Below are 18,755 nucleotides of genomic sequence, written 5' to 3'. Positions count from 1 at the left end.
GGGACTTGTTTTTGGCAGCGGTTTCCTACTGCTTCAGTTACTGCTGAAACAGGTTGTTTAATTGCTCCCTCTACCTGGTGTCCATGAAAGCCAGTCATTGCAGCCTCGGACTTCAGACGGATCCCTGAGCCATGGAGAGATCAGCCCATACCACCTGCAGCTTAACAAGTCCATGAGAGAGAAAGCTTGCCACCTCACACTTTCTGTTTATTGTAAGAAGCACATTTAAATACATTTCCTAATACTGAAATTGGTTGTAAAACCAAAGCATAGGACCCTTACAGAGAAGATTTTTCTTCCCTGTCTGTCATTTGTTGTCTTTTCGATTTGCTGACTGCTGATTCTGATGCAGCAATGTTAGCCTGGAAAGGTCCTTAAACACCTATTGCATTTCCCTACTCCACAGCAGCATGATATACAGCTACTTTTACATGTTGGCCCTTGTTCTTTAAAATGCCCAGTGAATGTTGCATTGCTTCATTACCCTGAAAGTTGTCTGAAGTATCCAACACAAACCTGCCAAACTCAATGCTACTTGCCTTACCCTCAAGGGGAAGGGAAGAACGTGGGTCATTGCCCTCCATTTCTTCTGCATATTAGAAAATCGCGACTGTGTCCTCTTTCGCTTTTCTGGAAATAAAAAAATTCTAATTCCTTGTTTCCTATAGGCTGTATGTTCCATTTGAGTTGTGATCCTCCTGAGCACATTTTTGTTGGTGCAACAGACTCAAACACTGTGGCTGAGCCTCACTGATGCTGACAGCTGAGAGGAGAATTACCCCAGGTGCTTCATATACACTGCTATGAGAAAAGTAAATCCCCAGACGGGATTTTCCCCTCTTCTTTATTTTCTCTTCCCCCTCTCCTCTCACATCAACTTGTTCAGTTCCCCAGCCCTTTCCGTGGGAAGGTCTCCTACCCATTCTGCCCCTACTTACGTCGCTCTTTGAGCTCCTCAAGTGTTTTGCACCTATGTTTACTTTCAGTACTTTGGTTCCTAACTGGTTTTCGTAGTTTTTAACCATCAGTGGAAGTGATCGTGTTCCCTCTCAGCATAACCCGTGGTTTGATAGCTCTTGTCCATCATTCATTTTCTGACCACAAATTTGAGATAAACTGGTGTAGGACAGACTTGCGTGGCTCCACTTGAAATGTCTCACCAGTTTGACCACAAGCTGCTGATAACCAGTGCTTTTTGTAGTTATCTTAAGGCCCTGTGAGGGTATTTTGGCTTTGTATGGCGCAGTTTTGGTAGTGGGGGAGGGGGCCACAGGGGTGGCTCCAGTGAGAAGCTTCTAGAGGCTTCCCTGGCTCCAACTCAGACCCATCTCTGGCCCAGGCCAACCCAATCAGTAATGGGATAACATATTTAAGAAGCGGAACGTGCAGTGAGTAGGGGGATTGGAATCTCATGGAGGGGATTGGAGGCCCCCGAAGGTGGCTGGGACTCCATGAGAAAGCCCGTGCTGGAGCAGTCTGTGACTGAAGGACTGCAGCCCATGGAAAGGACCCATGTTGGAAAAGTTCGTGAAGGACTGTCTCCCATGGGAGGGACCCCATGCTAGAGCAAGGGAAGAGTGAGGAGTCCTGCCCCTGAGGAGGAAGGAGCGGCAGAGACAATGTGTGATGAACTGACCCCAACCCCCATTCCCTGTCCCCTGAGCTGCTGGTGGGGAGAAGGTAGGGAACTCGGGAGTAAAGTTAAGCCCGGGAAGAAGGGAGGGGTGGGGGGAAGGTGTTTTGAGATTTGGGTTTACTGCTCATTATCCTTGTTTTGATTTGATTTGTAGTAAATTAAATGGATTTAGTTTTTTCCCCAAGTTGAGTCTGTTTTTTGCCCGTGACCATAAGTGGTGAGTGATCCCTCCCTGTCCTTGTCTCAAGCCATGAGCCTTTCTTTATATTTTCTCCTCCCCATCCCACTGGGTGGGAGGAGTGAGTGAGCGGCTTTGTGGTGCTTTGTTGCTGGCTGGTCTTAAACCATGACAGAGGGAACTTCAGATTGCTGCTGAAAGCCTTATCAAGCTCATGATGGCACAACCACAGCTTCTCTTTTGGCCACTTATCTGGTGAGATAAGGACTTTTGGTTGGTCTGAGGTGGTTTTCCCCTGCCTAGCCAGGCTGCCGGAGCCCTCCTGACTGTTTTTCACTGCTTTGTCATTGCCCAGGTGCTCACAAAGCAATCATTCAATCCTTTACTCTGGCATCTTCCTCAGTGTTGCAGCCAGGTGTCCTGGTCTGTGATTCCCCAGACCTTTCTTTCCCCTCTGATTTGCCTTTTTTTCTATCCTTACCTACTGTGGTGGGTTATCCCTGGCTGGATGCCAGGTGCCCACCAACCCACTCTATCACTCCTCTCCTCAGCAGGACAGGCCGGGGAGAAAATAAGATGGAAAAAACCTCACAGGTCAAGATGAAGGCAAAAGTTTAATAAAGCAAAAGCAAAGGCCATGCACAGAAGCAAAGGAAAACAAAAGATTTATTCTCTGCTTCCCATCAGCAGGCGATGTCCAGCCACTTCCCAGGAAGTAGGGCTTCAGTAATCGTAGTGGTTGCTCTGGAAGACAAACATCGTAATAGCAAATGCCCCGCTGCCTCCTCCTTTCCCTGAGCTTTTATTGCTGAGCAGACGTCATACGGTGTGGAATATCCCTTTGGTCAGTTGGGGTCAGCTGTCCTGGCCATGTCCCCTCCCAAGATCTTGCCCACCCCCAGCCTACTGGTGAGGGGGGAATGTTGGAGAGACAGCCCTGAGCTCAGCAGTGCCCAAAACACCGGTGGGTTATCGACGCCTTTCCAGCTGCCAATACAGAGCACAGCACCGGGAGGGCTGCTATGGGGAAAAGCTGCCTGGTTTTTTTTAATAGACCACAGGTCAAAAGGGTGACCAAGAGTGCGACTGCAGCAGCCCTGCATACACCAGCCAGATGAGCAACTTCCAGTAACATGGACACAGGTGACCAAGAAAAGATCAGAGGGAAAAGCAATCTGAACTCACTGCTTGTGAAGAAAGCTTTTGCTCAAATCTTCAGGCAGTGTGCCTTCCTTAATTATTTACTCCTTCCTGCCAATTTATCAATTTCAATTTATATTTCAACGCGTTTTCTGCAGAGATTTTCCTTATTCACTACAAAGTGCTGATACCCTAGTATAATGTTTGCAACAAAATATGGAATTCCTATATTTCCAGAATTCTTAAATACACTTTAAAAATAAATAATCCTTTGTGGCAATGCTGCACAAGCCAGCAGGCAGGTCTGCAGGCCCTTCGGTGTTGCTACCATAATGTGAAGCAGCAGCTTCATAGGTAGTGCATGTAGAAATGGGAATCCTAAGGAGTTCACAGATCTGCAGGGATGGCAACACCAGTAGTGGTGACAGGGAACTTGGTGGCAGCAATTAAGACATGAAGGGAACCAAAGAAAGCTCCACTTTTGTTCACCCTCCGAACTCAAAAAACAACTTTATACATGTATGCAGCAATGAGATTCCCTGCCCCATTTGAAGTTTATACTGATCTACCAAAAATGCATTCATAGGTTTTACATAAGAGGTTTGTATAACACAGAAGTTTATATAACATAATGCACTAAAGACTTCATCCTATGAATTTTACATAAGCTATTTCAAGAAGAGGGGATCAAACCATGTGATATGTTTCATAAGTTTGTATGACAAAGTAATGATTTTACTGAAGTTATCATAATATTGTGCAGAATTCACTAGAGACTAAATAATATGTAGTGTAATACCTGCCGTTGCTTAACACTGAACTGTTTTCTGTAGACTTGAAAAAAAAATCAGTAACGTTAGAGAAATCCTAGAGCTCCCTCTGGTCTCCAGAGATGATAGAATGAGTTTGCTTGCAAATACATTAATCATGCGCAGTCCTTGCTGTGACTGTAAGCAGGTGAGTGACTGACAAGACAAGGAGCACAGCATTAAAATCACCCTGCTTGCAAAAGCTGTCTCCAAACCAGCTCCCATGCTGTCTGCGTTGACCCTGCCCAGCAGCCCAGGCACACGTGCAGTGCAGCCCTGTGCTGCCAGGCACGTCGCTTCTGCATCGGCAATGGTGACAGCTGGCAGAAAGGTGCCCTGACGCCTCCAAAATGGTTATTCAAAAGGCTAAATGTGAACATCCTTATTCTTCTTTTCACAGGTTCGGGGGCAGCGCCCAGGCTTGGGCTGCCTTGTGCCCTGCCTCCCAGACCAGCTCTTCTCACCCGCCCCAGTCTGAAACACCATTTTCCCCTCCCTGTTCTCAAACTGAGTTTTAGACCCATTCCAAGAGTATCAAATTGGGTTATTTACTCAAGTTGCAGGTTGCTGCCCACTGGGCCCCTTGAAATTGGGGATAAAAAAAAAAGAAAAAAGATTGGGATTCAACATTTATCTTTATTTTCTCTCATTCTCAGTATTATTCTCAGTAAACCTAAATTTGCACCCAGATCCAACCACATTGAAGAATACTTTCAAACAGAGTTTATAAACCCAGAGTTAATTCGCTCCTAATTAGAAGTTGGAATTCCTGACAGAGGGACAGGTGCTAAAGTGCTTTTAAACTTGGAGGAAACCCAGCATAAAGGTACCAAAGCTAAAGCAGGAAAGATTGCGTTTTTTTTTTTACCAACAATATTGTTGTGATACAGCTCCTGGGGTAGGTATGTACAGGGCTGGCTCCTGCTCAGAGGGCTGCTCTCTGACGGAAAGGTGCTTTGTATGCCTGCTGTGGCACCTGCAGTACTTCCCATATAGAGGATTTCCCCTGTGTGAGGCTGCTTTTCACCCTAAAGAAGTCTCCAGCCCCACCATGGCCGCAAGTTCCAGGGTTCAGCAGACTAACAGAAGTGTGTTTAGCCTATTGTCCCCCACGAGGGTGGCCGCAGGAATACACAGCTCGTGCAGAGATCAAAGGCTTGGAGAGCAGTCTCTTCATTGCCCTGCAGCCAGCACAATCAAGGGGAAGAAAGACTTTAACTCGGGGGACAGGCAGCGGAAAGGAGGTGGATGGAGGAGATGGGAAGAGCGCAGCTGATGCCCAGGGAGAGATGCTCGCGTGCCTGGGGGCTGCATGAACAGCCCCGGGTTTGGCTTCGAATGGGAAGAGGCACCTTCCTCACCTGACACTTAAATGTTGCTGACACTTAAATGTCTGTCCCCATCTGCCTTTCAAAGGCCCCAAGCTTGTGCTATCTTGTCCCTGCGGTCCACTAGAAAGCAGAGCTGAGCTCGCCCATAGGCGAGTGAGGAGCTGGGGTTTGCTGGAGTGAACAAGGTGCCGTTGCTGTTGCCACCAGCATCGGTCCTGCCAGGAGACCTGAGGAACTGCTCTGAGTACTACAATCACTACTGGGCTAGTCTATGTAGAGGGGAGGCTTGGTGGCAGGGTAGGATTATGAGCTAGAACCCATATCTCTTAAAGTACTGGGCTCGCCTAATCACACTGTTGGCGTAATAGTTGTCTCTGTCACATGGGTCTTCCTCGTAGACCTGGAGGTTGCCCATTTTTGCACGGTAGGTGCAGATTCCCCCTGGAAAGAGTTAAGAAGGAGTTGTTACAGGCTTATAAGTAAGAAATAGAGATTTAAAAGAAAAAAATTCCTAGCCAAAAGTGCTATGCATCTCACCAAACCTACGCAAGTGCTTGGGAAATTGCTAATTGTGCATTATTTTTGAAAAGTGACTGATTTTGCAAAATCCTTATTTCTATAGTGAAGGACCCCATGACTCTCTCAAATGCAGATGGGAATGGCACACTGGTCCCAGAAAAGAGTGTAATCTAAAAAGACATGGCAGGGCAAGGATGGCAGAGTAAGAAATAGCATAGGGTGAACAGACCAGCATGCAGATGACATGGACTACAAGCAAACCTGGATCCCAAGCTTCCTTGACACAACTTAACAGCCTGCCACAATTAGCCTGTTATGTTACGGTGCCTCAATTTCTGCCTTCCCCAGTGGCTTTTTTGGGGGGTTGGTTTCTACCTTATTTATCCATCTGACAGCCATTTCACTTGTGGGATGAACAGCTAAAAAGATAACTTGAGACCTGTTCACATTCACTGAGCACAATGCCTTTTCCAGGGAATTTAAGCAGATCCTGGATCTGGCCATTCACCAGTGGTGGCCCAGCTGCTAAATGTAGTGGCCCTCTGTGGGTGTTTGCCACTGAAGTCAAGAGGCAACCTGCTGAGGCTGTGCCCAACACCTTTACCCAGCCCTGCACGGGGTGCCTCCACGCTGCTGCCGCAGCTCCCAGGCTGAGCTGTTTTCCCATTCTTCCCTACTACAGCAAAGCTGCCAAGGAGTTTGGTGTCCCACCGCAGTCTGTCTTCTGCAGGCAGAAACACGGAGGCCCTGTGAACAGTGCTTTGAGCTGGGATGCTGCGTCTATATTCAGACCTCTTGCCCATCTGCTGTTTTGGGATTACCTCTTTCAAATTAGAAAACGCTGTTGGTGGGGTTTTTTTTGTAAGAGGTGCTGTAAAATCTGCCACACAGATGCTCTTTTCCCCTTAAAAGTGACACCAACAAATGCACAGCACTCCCGTCACTCAGTATGTCCTTTTCTAGTATTTAGCTCATCATGTACCTCTCAGCTGCCGGTCCCAGGTCCAGGTAGGATGTCTTGCCCGTACTTCATTAATTGCAAGAACCAGGATAGTTGAGCACTGATTTATGTGTTCTTCACTATCCCATCCTCCGAAAGGCTGTTGCTGCCCACCAAGCTAGATAAGTCAAGCGAGAAAATGGGTTTCCCTCTGAAAACAACCACCACTGTAGCGTCCCCCTCTTCTTTGTACTCCCAGGTTGTGACTCATTGAAGTCACCTTATTCAGGACGACACTTAAGCACAACCTTTGATGTAGAGGGAACGCATTTAAGTGCTGTCTTGAACACAGAACAGTCATTTGCTAAGGTAAGGCCCTGGGATATATGCTACATTACTGTTCTGCTACTCATACTTATCATCCCGATGTACCTGCATCAAGCCGTACTTGTGCCGTTCCTGGTCCCAGCCATTGTCCAGGAGCAGGCCAACACGGCTCTCCTGCGACATGATGGCAGCGATGAGTGCCGGGTCCAAGCACAGGTTTCTGGCTACTCTTTTAATTGGCATCTCATATTTTCTCAGGCGTACAACGTCTGCCTCAGCAGTCTTCCGTACCATGGCAGGTCCTGCGGCGTAGGAAAAGGCAGACTTACGCACCCTCCCATCCAAAACCCTCGCTTTCCCCTTGACTGGGTGTATCAAAGGACTAACTTGAGTTTTGAAGAAAACACAGCTACACCAAGTTGGTCAGTGGTTCTTGAGGAAAAAGCACAGCCCTGTTGGCTCTGACCATGGCCAGGGAGCTGCAGTGCTAGTACCCGAGGATGACGAGGGGAAGAGGGCAGCTTCTCAGGAGGTGGGACCACATGTTTGTGGAAATACAGCTCTGGAAATGTGGCTCTGGAGTCGGAAAAGTGAAATTTCAAATTGCATTTGAAAAAAATTGAGAGATGCGCTTCTGCTGACCGGCCAAACTGCAGTAACAGCTACATTGTTAGTCTGTGTATAGAAAGGTTTGTTGTTTTTCTTTTAAAGTAATTTTGGAAAATTTTGGAAACAACCAAGCAGGTTCAGATCAATGCTTGGACAGCCGCAGTCAGGTGTCTGCCCTGGAGGTGCCTGTGTCTGAGGTACACGGCAAAGTCCCTGGAGGTCTCAGCAGTATGAACCTGACGTAGTCAGCTGTACAGTGACACGGGGCAATAACACAGGGCAAGAAAGAAGGAAATGGGAAAGAGTTACCAAAAACAGGTCACCCAGAGGTAGGATGGCTACACACCTGGGACCTCCCCCCTGCAAATTGTGTCTCTGGCAAGTCACCACCGGCCAGCTCAGCTAACACGCCAGCACTCAGGACCTGGCTCTGCGCATCTTCCCTTTCGAGCAGACAGGCCCCGGGGTTTTGTGAAGATGCTGATGCTGAAGTCCTGGCTGATGAAGAAGCTGTTTTAACTGAGAAGGGGTTGCGCCATTTCCTTTTGCTTAGAGGCTGAGGACCCTGACTATGGGACCTGAAGTTTGTCCTCCCACTTCCCACCAGGTCTGGGGGCTTCACAGCACCTGCCATTTTGGGAGACAAAGTGTTGCTTTCTGCCTTTTGGCTAATTGAACAGCTGCACCACATTTAATTTGGCAATAACAGAAGGTGAAGCATCTTTCTATCAGGTAAAAACAGGTTGTCAAATCAAGCAACGAATGATACCTACCACAGTCTGAGGATCTTACGACCGTACAGGGGATCGCGGGGGCTTGAAGAGCACTTACATCGCCATAGCAACTGTAACTCATGGATGGAGCTGAAAGATGAAACGGAGGTGTTTGAACACATAAGATCTCAGAGGAATATCATACAGCGTGCTGCAAGCACATACAAGTCAAGCGTGAGGGTTTCATCCAGACCCGTAATCCACATCGCCCTGTGTTAGCCATGCTTGTATGGTTGCCACTGCTCTCCATCAGTAACATTATCAAAGAAAGCTAGAGAACAGAAATTTGGTTTTTTCTAATTGAAGAGGTTGAACCGAATGAATCTAATGACAATTTAGATCGATAAGCATCTGCCCCATTAGGTCTAAAGGCTGGTGTGGGAGGGGGAAACCACAGCTCCTGCATTTATTTCAGAGGGCTCTTCCCTTTCAATGCCCCTCAATGGCTGGGCCCCCTCAGACGATGGCCGGCGGTACCTGAGCACCCTGGCTGGGAGCACCTCCTGTGTCCCTCTGTAACTTGGTGAGGAATTAATTCAGGAGAGCACTTGCTTCAGCCTAGGCAAATTACCCTGCTTCCTCAGTAAATGAGGAATGAATAGCCTCCATCAAACGGCTTGCCACATCTGTGAGACCATTTCTGAGGAGGCAGGGAGATAGGACAAGGTTAGCTGGGAAAATCAAGAGGAGGTGTGTCTGTGACTCCCTTTTGGTGTCAGTCCCGTACCCCAGGACACACGTGGGTGGCAAGCAGCCTCCGACGGCAGCCGAGGACCTGCAGCCACACAGGGTTTTACAGTAGAAGGGGGGACCTCGGGCCTGGCTGCACGCCTCCTTTCCGCAGTCCCTCTGCAAACAGTTCCCGGGGTGCTTTCGACAGCAACCCGGACCCAAACCCCGGCTCACCGACGAGGGCCGTAAGGCCCAGCAAGAGCAGTGCGGGGATCATGGCGATGGCTCTCCTCAGTGGCCCCAGGAGACCTGGAAACACAGTGATTTGCAAAATGTGAAGAGATCAGGGCTGTAGCAAAGTTTGCGTGCCAAAAACTCCCAGCCCGAGGCACCAGACAGGGCTGACGTTAGCTGAGGACGGGTTGGGGAGCGGAGGGACCCCCTCTGCTGCAGCGTCCCCCCCTCAGCCCCAGCACGGGACGCAGCTGCCAGCTTCGGAGAGTGTCTCTGGTGGGAGGAGAAGCAAGTGATGGGAGCCCCATCTGCTCCTTATTTCCTCCTTGTTTGGGGGGATACAGGCTTCCCCTGAGGCTGAATGCCCCCTCCACTTTGTGTGCCACTACACCATGGCGTGGAGAGGGAAGGGCCGAGCCCGTGGAGCTCAGGAGCAGGGAGGTCTCCGTCAGCAGCCTGGGCCAGCAGAGATTTTTTTAGGGCCTGTCACTTCACATCGCTTGCTCACATGGCCCCTCCTGAACACCCGTAGCATGTCTTTACGATGAGAAGATGTAGTACCTTTGCTTTAATCACAAAGGTGTTTGAAGCCTAATGTGCTACAGAGTACACGCATCCTCTCTCTCTTCAAAAGGCAATGGGATTTTTGCTTGGCTTTTGGGAAACCATGTTTTCAGAAATCAAGCAGTATCACCCTTAATTCTCTGCTAAGAGCATGCAACAAAACTCCAAGATTTATCTGCTGAAATAATATTTCTATGTTAATTTCTGTGTGTGATAATGGTAGATAATCTCTTTAGTAATAAATGCACCTGTTTTGCTTATTAATAAAATTCCAAAATGTCATCAGTTAATAGCTATCAACTGCAAAACCCATTGACTGTACTTGCCTTGCTGGTGAATGCATTTAAACTGAGCAATTTTTATGGCTTACAAATGGGGTTTTTTTCCCAAGAGGGTTTCAAATGCAAAACACGCCACGAATGTTGTAGGCTATCATTGCACAATACTATTAATACTTGAAAATGCCTTACTGATTTTAATAATGTGTGACCTTTTCTCTAGCCTGCATTTCTACTGGAAACCAGACTGCATGGATGCAGAAACACAGATAGCCCACTGGTGTCACTGGAAAGACTCCCTCATCCTCAGTCAGCTTATTCAGGCCAGCAAATGCCCACAGCCAGAGCTGGGAACATGCAGTAGCTCAGTTTGAGCTCTAACACTGAGGATTTGCAAGCCCAGATCAATATAGCTTGACCCAATACCTATGAATTCAACAGCAGATCCATATTGGGCCCCATCAAAAGCTACAGGCTGTAGCTGTTTCCACATGCAGGAAATTGTCAGATTATAAAGTTTTAAGTTATCAGCCTTTTTTTTCCCTCCCATCACAAAAATCATCACAGGCCTTAGGTAGAAGCAGCATAGCAATTGCAATATTGACGAAATGCTAAATCAAAACAAAATCAAGGCTTCTGGCTCTAAATAAATATTCTATGAGTAAATTCAGACTCACCTGTCTTCAGTCGGCCTTCCTCTGAGACAGGTCACTTGATGACTTTTATATATATGTGTATGAAAAGGTACCCACCCTATGGGCTTTGGAATGTTAATTCCTACCTAGCATGACGATATTTGCTTTAAAGTACAATAAGTAATATATATTAAGAGCTTAAAACTCTTACTATTCCTTTCATCCAAAGATTTGCACAATCGGTGGTTAGTAAGACTCAAGACAACTTTGTGAAAGGAAATAAATACTGTTTTTCCTCCATCAATAAGCACAATGATGCACAATAAATGACTTGCAGAAAGGATTGCAGTGAATCAGCGGCATAGGTCAGGCAAAAATCAGATCCCTGTCTAGTGCTCTCCTTGCTTTGCATCTGAGATCAGTCTGGACACATTTCTGGAAGGATCTTTTGTCTCATTTCCTCAATGATTTCAGATTGGCAAGCTTTTAATTAAGTACCATACTTTCATATGAATTCTAAAAATGACAATTAAAGAAAGGCATCTCACTGCTTCATTGCTTACGGCAAGCCTAATTCAGGAGGGTGACTTGAATACTTTGAGAGCGGAGGCAGGGTTTGACTTTCAGATTCGGGGAGGCAGGGTGCTGCAGCTGAAATGGGGTGGAAGGGAACTGGTGTCTCAGCAGCTGAAGCCAGTGAGGGCACACAGAGGGTCTCTGAAGGACTTGCACATTGTGGCCAAGATACTTGTTACGTATGTAAAACATCTGAGTCACCTGGAGGTGGAAAGACGGTCTGGGATGCCAGTGCCCTTCAATCCTGCCCCCTTCCCAAACATGGGTGGAGGCTAGGAAAGCAAGATTTTCTTCCAGTAGCTTTCTCTTCGTTATTTAACACATCACAAATCTATTTTTTCCTATTGCTCTTTTTTGGGCTTGAGATGTGGCAGGTAGGAAACTGTTTTGGCCAGATACTAATTACCAGCTTCAAAACCAAGCGATGGTTATTAGTCTGTAAAGCACAGGAGATGATCAAGAGGGCTTTGTCACCTTAAAAATCAATGAACACAAATATCATGGACTTAGATCCTGAGATAGTATGAAGGAGGGAAGCTTCACTGGAGAACCTATCCCTGTTGTTACATGAGGGTTGGGGCATGAGTGGGATATGAGGTAAGGTGAGTCTTAAATATAAAACTCATTTATTTGGGTGAAACATGGAAATAATAGACATCTTCCCAAAGTTTACAACAAGGCTAGGCATTCATTCTTCATGTACAAACCTGGTATCTTATTGTGGTATTGCAGACTAGACTGTGACTTAATTCTTTTACTGGGGTTTAACATTTTCAATAGTAAAAGGTAATTTTTGACATAACGTAAGGTAAGAATCTATGTGGTGTCTTTGGAAATAACAGGTAGAAAGTAGAGACTTCACATGGACAATGTGGCTTTAATTGTTTCAAAATGAAATAGTGACTGAAGAAATGCTGGAGGGGAGGCAAGCCAGAAGAAATGAGCTGGGAAAAGATCAGAGTGCACAGCTTGATGGCAACAAACCCAGTAGATATATCCGTTTGCCTTCTATAGAACAAGATAATCTGTATTAGAAAGACATGTGTTCTCTCAAATAGATGAAAATAATCTAGTATTAACATCCTGTTACCTTTTATAAAAACAGTATCAGGTTAGTGATAATAAACTAGCGTTCCTGTCACTGAATCTGTGTTCATGCTGATGACTTGGGACCTTTTTTTGAAAAGCAGCCTCTGACCTTAGGTAAGATTTCTTTCCTAATGCATTGGCCACTTGCTGACGGTCCTTAAGATAAAGTTTTGAATTTAAATACTGTTTGTCTTTGCTATGTATTTTCTCTCCCATTTATAAACCATGTAATCACAGAGTTTCTACATTTCACAGTACTGCCACATGAATTCTTAAAGCCTGCTCTGCATTGCATTGCTCTTTATTTACTCACTGAATGGTGGATGTTATGTTTTAAGTAAATTATTTTTATCTGTGCTGCTGTATGCCCCTAGGTCCCTGGGACAGATTCCTTGTATTCACACAATTTCCAGTATAAGGCCAAATAAGAGGATTTTCAGCAGCATTATGAATGGGACTTTTTCTTGCTAAAAAGCTCTTTATCCTCACCAAATTTGCCAACTGCCTTTTAGAGTGAATGCCCAAAGCAGGCAGCCTCTATGGAAACAAAGTTGTGCTCACATACATTGAACGGGGCAGGGCTCTAAGCTGGTGCACTTGTCCAAGACACCACCACGTAAGGGGACCTGCAGGACGTTAGAAAACATCATCTTCTGCTCAAAGGTCTTTGTGGGGCTGTAAACCCAGAGCATCAAATTCAGGTGAACCACTTAAGGAGAGTGGGCTGCATCTGTCACTAGTATGGCACAATTTTTCATTTTTATACTAGATTTAATTTGGAAAATTATGTCAAGAGCCAGATAAGTTCTACCTCTGACAGCCCATAACCTGACAGAAGGGATGTATACAGCTGTGATATGATGCTACGTTTGATAGGCTGAAGAGGGGCTGAGTTAGAAGGCATCTTTGTGTATATGACTAAAGCAGCTCTTTCTAAATGGTTGGACCTCATAAAGAGGTATCCAGGAATGCACTGGACAGATGTCCCTGAAAAATGCTACCTTCTCATAGCACTACCATACCTCTTTTTATATTTTTCTTATTATTCCTGGTATTTTGCTTAGAAGCACAGGTTTTTGGATTCATATGCTATTGCAAGACTCTCCTTTAGAAGGATAGCAAGTTGCTAGCCCTCATGCTTGCTAGGAGGAAAAATATATGAAAGCCATGAAAATATGATATTATTAAATTAATATTAAAGGACACAAATCTTCTAATTTTTTTTAGAAAAAACAACAAATTTTAAACTCCATTTGCTGTTGTGTCATTTTTAAACATAAAGGATACCAGTAGGTATTCCCCTTGTGCTGGATTTTGCTCAGCACAGGGTGTGATTGGGAGGGAAGGGATGGAAAGTGAAGGAAAAAAAGGAGTTCACTTATCAAATGGTATCTCCACCTTCTTAAACTTAAGAAGCAGGAAATCTTCCTGGTATTCACAGCAGCACCCTGGCAATAAGCTGCCATCAGTGATCACAGACACAGTTTCCCCATGGTCTTTCGCTGACACTGTTAGTTACACTGAGCGAAAGAGTGTACAGAGTGGGCAAAAAATGCTACCTGACAGGATAGCATTGTCCACTTGTTTTACATAAACTAGAAAGGAGCACACCTGAGATCAACACCACCAGTTCTTTCCTACTCACAGATTTTCACTTTATATTGTTTTTTCCTCATGCCAAATGATGTACCAGGGTGAGGGGTTTTTTTCATTTCACTTAATGGAGATGCAATCAAAATGGAGCATCAGTTTCAAAAGCTTTATGTATTGCACATGCTATTCTCCTTCAGGTTTCAGGTTATAGCATCACATTTCACTGGGTGGCAAATATACTATCTAAAATTACTCGGAACAATACCCATACTAATTACTATCTCTGTTGTGAGTTTCAGCTCTGGTTTCATAACATTTGGCAGGTAGATGCATTTCTCAGGTTGTTTCTTTTGTCTGGGATTTAATTATAGGTAACACCAGCTATTCACAGACTTTATAGGGAAGCTGCCCACAACAGCTGACGTACGTTGGATGCCTACCACTAACTGGCCAGTTAAAGATGCATCTGTAGCATCATCTCAAACAAACCCTCGAGAGCTGTCTTTCCCAACTTTTAAAGGGATACAGCCAGTTTAATAAATACATTTCCATAAATTTTCTTTTCTACATCTAGTATACATGTAATGATAGCAAAGGTCTTCAAACTTGTAAGACATGATGGTCTTAGTTTTCACTGTGTTCAGAAGTGAACAGGTGCTGAAGGCCCCGATCTCTTCCTTTATCTTGCCTTTCTGAAGAATGCAGGTGGGCATTAAAATGACATCCCACTCTGCACAAAGGATCTATCTAGCCATCCTGTAAAATAACAAAGATCAGAAGTGTTTATGAGGGAGGAAAAAAATACTTTCCTTCTGTTCTCTGAAACAAGACTTTGAATTTTACTGTAGGAAAGGTGTTCTAGCAAAGAGGTCACTGGACTGGATCTTGAGAGACCTCGGTTCACATCCCAGCTTAAAGACAGATCTATCAGCTAAAGCAAGTCATTTGAAGTTCGAATCAGGAGAGGGTCCTGCTCATGGGTCGGGGCAATCCCAAGCACAAATACAGGCTGGGCGGAGAATGGACTGAGAGCAGCCCTGAGGAGAACGACTTGGGGGTGTTGGTTGACAAGAAGCAACATGTGCTCACAGCCCAGAAAGCCAACCGTATCCTGGGCTGCATCAAAAGAATTGTGACCAGCAGGTCGAGGGAGGGGATTCCTCCCCTCTGCTCCATTCTCGTGAGACCCCACCTACAGTACTGCTACCGGCATGTTGGGGACCCCCAGCATAAGAAGGACATGGACCTGTTGGAGTGGATCCAGAGGAGGGCCACCAAGATGATCAGAGGGCTGGAACACCTCTCCTATGAATGAGAGAGTTGGGGTTGTTCAGCCTGGAGAAGAGAAGGCTCCAAGGAGACCTTATAGCAGCCTGCCAGTACCTAAAGGGGGGCTACAGGAAAGATGGAGAGGGACTTTCTACAAGGGCATGTAGTGATAGGACAAGGGGTAATGGCTTTAAACTGAAAGAAGATAGATTTAGATTAGATGTAAGGAAGAAATTCTTCATTGTGAGGGTGGTGAGACACTGGAGCAGGTTGCCCAGGGAAGTTGTGGCTGCCCCATCCCTGGCAGTGTTCAAGGCCAGGTTGGATGGGGGCTTGGAGCCCCATCTTCTTGGTGGAAGGTGTCCCTGCCCATGGCAGGGGGGCTGGTACTAGACCATCTTTAAGGTCCCTTCCAACCGAAACCATTCTATGGTAATTATTAAGAGCATGTCTGTGTGCCTGGAATTCATGACACAAAGCATTGACGGCTGCCAACATTTTAGAAACCAAACAGGAAACAATTTCAGACTTTTTTCTAGGGCAGCACACTAACAAAAGAAATAATTAGCAAGGAGGAAGAAGATCAGGAAAGGGATTAATGTGGTTTTGTGTATTACAATCACCTGCTTTTCATACAATGTCATCTTGGGAAAAGCCAATGGTTACTGGAGATTGCGTGGTTTGTGAAGCAGATAAGTTAATTTTTAAACCTTTTTTTATAAGAGTTACATGTTGAAATCATACTACCAGGCAGATGATGTCTGAACAGGTTGTATTCAAAAAGGCAAAGTACATTAACACAGATTCAACACTGAGCTGACACAGCTACATGGCTCCTGGATCAGTGGTGGTTTATTTTAGGCAGCTCAAGCCATGCTTTAATAGCTAATCCCCAAAAATGTAGCCTCAGAAAATGCACCTCATGGGATCTCTAAAAGCAAGTTTTCTTAACTACTTCCTTTCCATCAACAAGCATCAAATACTTCTCAGTGTATATGCACTTAGAATTAATCCACCAAATTTGAACAAGTGTTTTTTGGGTGTTGCTCTGGTCTCTTATGTACTACTTTAGCCAGTTTGATGTGTTAGCTTACATTGATGAAGAAGGTATGGGCAGCATATGATACAGAATGGTGCTCTCCAAGGGGAAGGGATAACAAGGAGCATCTGGGAGACTGGAACATCTTGGATCACCACAATCATATTAGGCTTAACACTGAAAGCTCCAAAGCACAATCCAATAACAAAAGACCAGAGCAGACCTTCAGAGCAGTAATTTGTTCAAATGTGGTGGAACTCATTTATCTATTTAATTCTTTAAAGGGGGCTCAAGGGCAACACCCCCCTCAGAACACTTCTACAACATTCTACTGTAACATCCAGTACCCTCCACTTCCGATTCCTAGAGAGGCTTTCCTTAAACTCTGGAGTGTAACCCTCACTCTCAAACTGTTGTATGCAGCTGTTCTAAAGAGACAGACTGATCAACCCACTACTGACAGAATTTTCCTTTAAAAAAGTGGAATACACAGCTATTGAATATGCAGTGAGTACAAAAGCCATATTATTTCTGCATCAGCTTGTGTGCTTGTTTGTGTACGTGTGTGTATACGAGACAAAAATGACAGCATCCCTCACGCTGGGCTGAGGACACTGGCTTTATTCTTACATGGAAGGCAAAGGGCTTGTTTTAGAAACCATACTGTACAAGGCCCAAATTTTCTGTAGAAAAGTATTCCTTTTAGAATTTCTAGATGGGAAATAGCACAATGTGGATTACTTGGAACCGAGGACTGGAAGACATCAATTCATCTTTTGAGTTGGCCTCCCTCAGTGACCCCTATTACAGTCGCAGGCAATCCAATCTACTAATAGGGTTAGAGACCAGCTGCTCACTTGTTGCCCTCTGGCATTTTTTTTTTCTCATCCCATCTTTTTCAGGCACCAGACTTATTCACACTTTCCAAATCCCAACTCAGCACTTAACTTCTAGGTAGGTTTCTTGAGCAGACCATCACAAGCCTAACGCAGGATCAATCAGCAATCAAAGAGGGCCCAGTCCAAACAATCTAGCATTAAGAGCTGAACAACACAGATCTTGTTTGGTTATTATTGTCTCCATGCATTTCTTTAATGATTACTTCATGCAAGCATCAAGCACAGACTTAAGCCCTAATCATTACTAAAGTTACATGCCGAGTTCATGCATAAGCCCCGTAACTTCAAAAGCTATATGTGAACATTTCTCATCTCTTTATTGCATAATACCCTTTCATGGCTAACACATGCCAGACCAGGTACCATTTTATGATTCGTCTAGGCTCAGGAACCTTATTTAGTCATGTCCTTACATACACGATCTATCTCCTGTAAGCTATTAATCGCATGCAGCCTGTGTTCTTTCTAGATACTGTGTATCATCATTATCATCTCATCTATCAGCCTTATTGCCACTAGATCACTGTTGACAAAGCTAGCTTCGTGCTTTTCAAGTCTGTACAGCTGACATTTGTTTGAGTTGGTCTTCTCTGTATTGTTTACGCTTCTAGTTCGCTGACCCAGGTCTTATTATCATGGACACTTCATTATTTAGTCTGCACTGCAAAATCACTGAGCTCCACCATAGAAGAATAATTTGTTCCTCACTACTCAAACTAGAAGAATTTTCCAGTTCTTAAATAATTTTTAAGTTCCAGCCAAAATAAAATTCTTGGATTTGGATTGTTCGTCTCAAATACGTAGATCAAGAATGGAGATCTTACCAAGAGGGCCGTTCAATGACAGTTTTAATCTTCACTGAAGACAGCAAATGCAGAAAGCAGACATGAAAGTAAAGACTTGAAGCAGACAGATCTATGAGGCTGCTACTTCAAAATAAATTTAAACTTATAGTACAGTCTCAACTTCCCCTTTTACCCAAACCACGCATTCCTGCAAATTCCTTGTATCAGCACTGGAATGTGTGTGGCCATATTACAAGCCAGATGAAGGAAGAGGTCCAACTGAAGATTAACCTAGAAAAAAAAAAATCAGCAGCTTAAAGTGACACAAAACCACAGACTCTGACTAGGATTTGCACTGAGTTTGTAATGGGACTATCCACACATGGAACTGAATGACCTCTAACAACGCACCATGCTGGAATCCTGACAAGCCCACACCGTGTTTCCACACGGCATGCAACTACATTAGATGTGATTTTATACTCCCACAGCCTATTCAATGTAATTAGGACTCAGAATTAAGTCCTGCTAAGGCACTCTTAAAAAATACTGTTGGAACATTGGTTTCCTAAACGAAATTTAATGCAACTGGATTTAAAAAAAAAAAAAAAAAAAAAAAAAAGGAGAGAGAGAGAAAAAAAGCACTTTCTAGTGCATTTAGAGAGTTTGTGCATTAAAAAGGAGATCAACCCGAAGCAAGTCTACTTTATGCTTTTACTAGATTAACGGGCAGCTGTGTACATCTTAAGCTGATTGCCTTCTCAAAGCAATGTAATATTAGACAGAACCATATGTAGTTTGCTAGAAATCAAGAAAGGGCACATGCAACTTTCTGATGGACCTTATTAAAAGAAAATATA

The 18,755-nt window shown here is 44.7% G+C and overlaps 1 protein-coding gene across 1 annotated transcript; it reads right to left on the bottom strand.

Annotated features, from left to right (window-relative positions):
• Positions 1–4,340: 4,340 nt before the first annotated feature.
• LOC126053039 (lysozyme g-like) lies at positions 4,341–18,730 on the bottom strand. Its single transcript, XM_049834601.1, has 5 exons — positions 9,169–18,730; positions 8,263–8,352; positions 6,986–7,182; positions 6,596–6,731; positions 4,341–5,535 (listed from the first exon to the last, which is right to left on the bottom strand). Exons 1-5 carry the CDS (start codon positions 9,209–9,211, stop codon positions 5,405–5,407), a joined length of 597 nt encoding a protein of 198 aa, XP_049690558.1. The 5' UTR covers positions 9,212–18,730; the 3' UTR covers positions 4,341–5,404.
• Between the last annotated feature and the right edge of the window lie 25 nt (positions 18,731–18,755).

Source organism: Accipiter gentilis, chromosome 31 (genome assembly GCF_929443795.1).
Source record: "Accipiter gentilis chromosome 31, bAccGen1.1, whole genome shotgun sequence".
Lineage (NCBI taxonomy): Eukaryota > Metazoa > Chordata > Aves > Accipitriformes > Accipitridae > Astur > Astur gentilis.
This window is presented reverse-complemented; position numbering and strand designations above follow the sequence as displayed.

Bases quoted from the DNA above. Each gene is read 5' to 3' on its own strand.
- LOC126053039 (XM_049834601.1), bottom strand. From the start codon at position 9,211: ATGATCCCCGCACTGCTCTTGCTGGGCCTTACGGCCCTCGTCG. The intron at 8,353-9,168 runs GTGAGCCGGGGT...TTCATCTTTCAG, and splicing joins GGGCCTTACGGCCCTCGTCG to CTCCATCCATGAGTTACAGT. The intron at 7,183-8,262 runs GTAGGTATCATT...CCTACGCCGCAG, and splicing joins CGTAAGATCCTCAGACTGTG to GACCTGCCATGGTACGGAAG.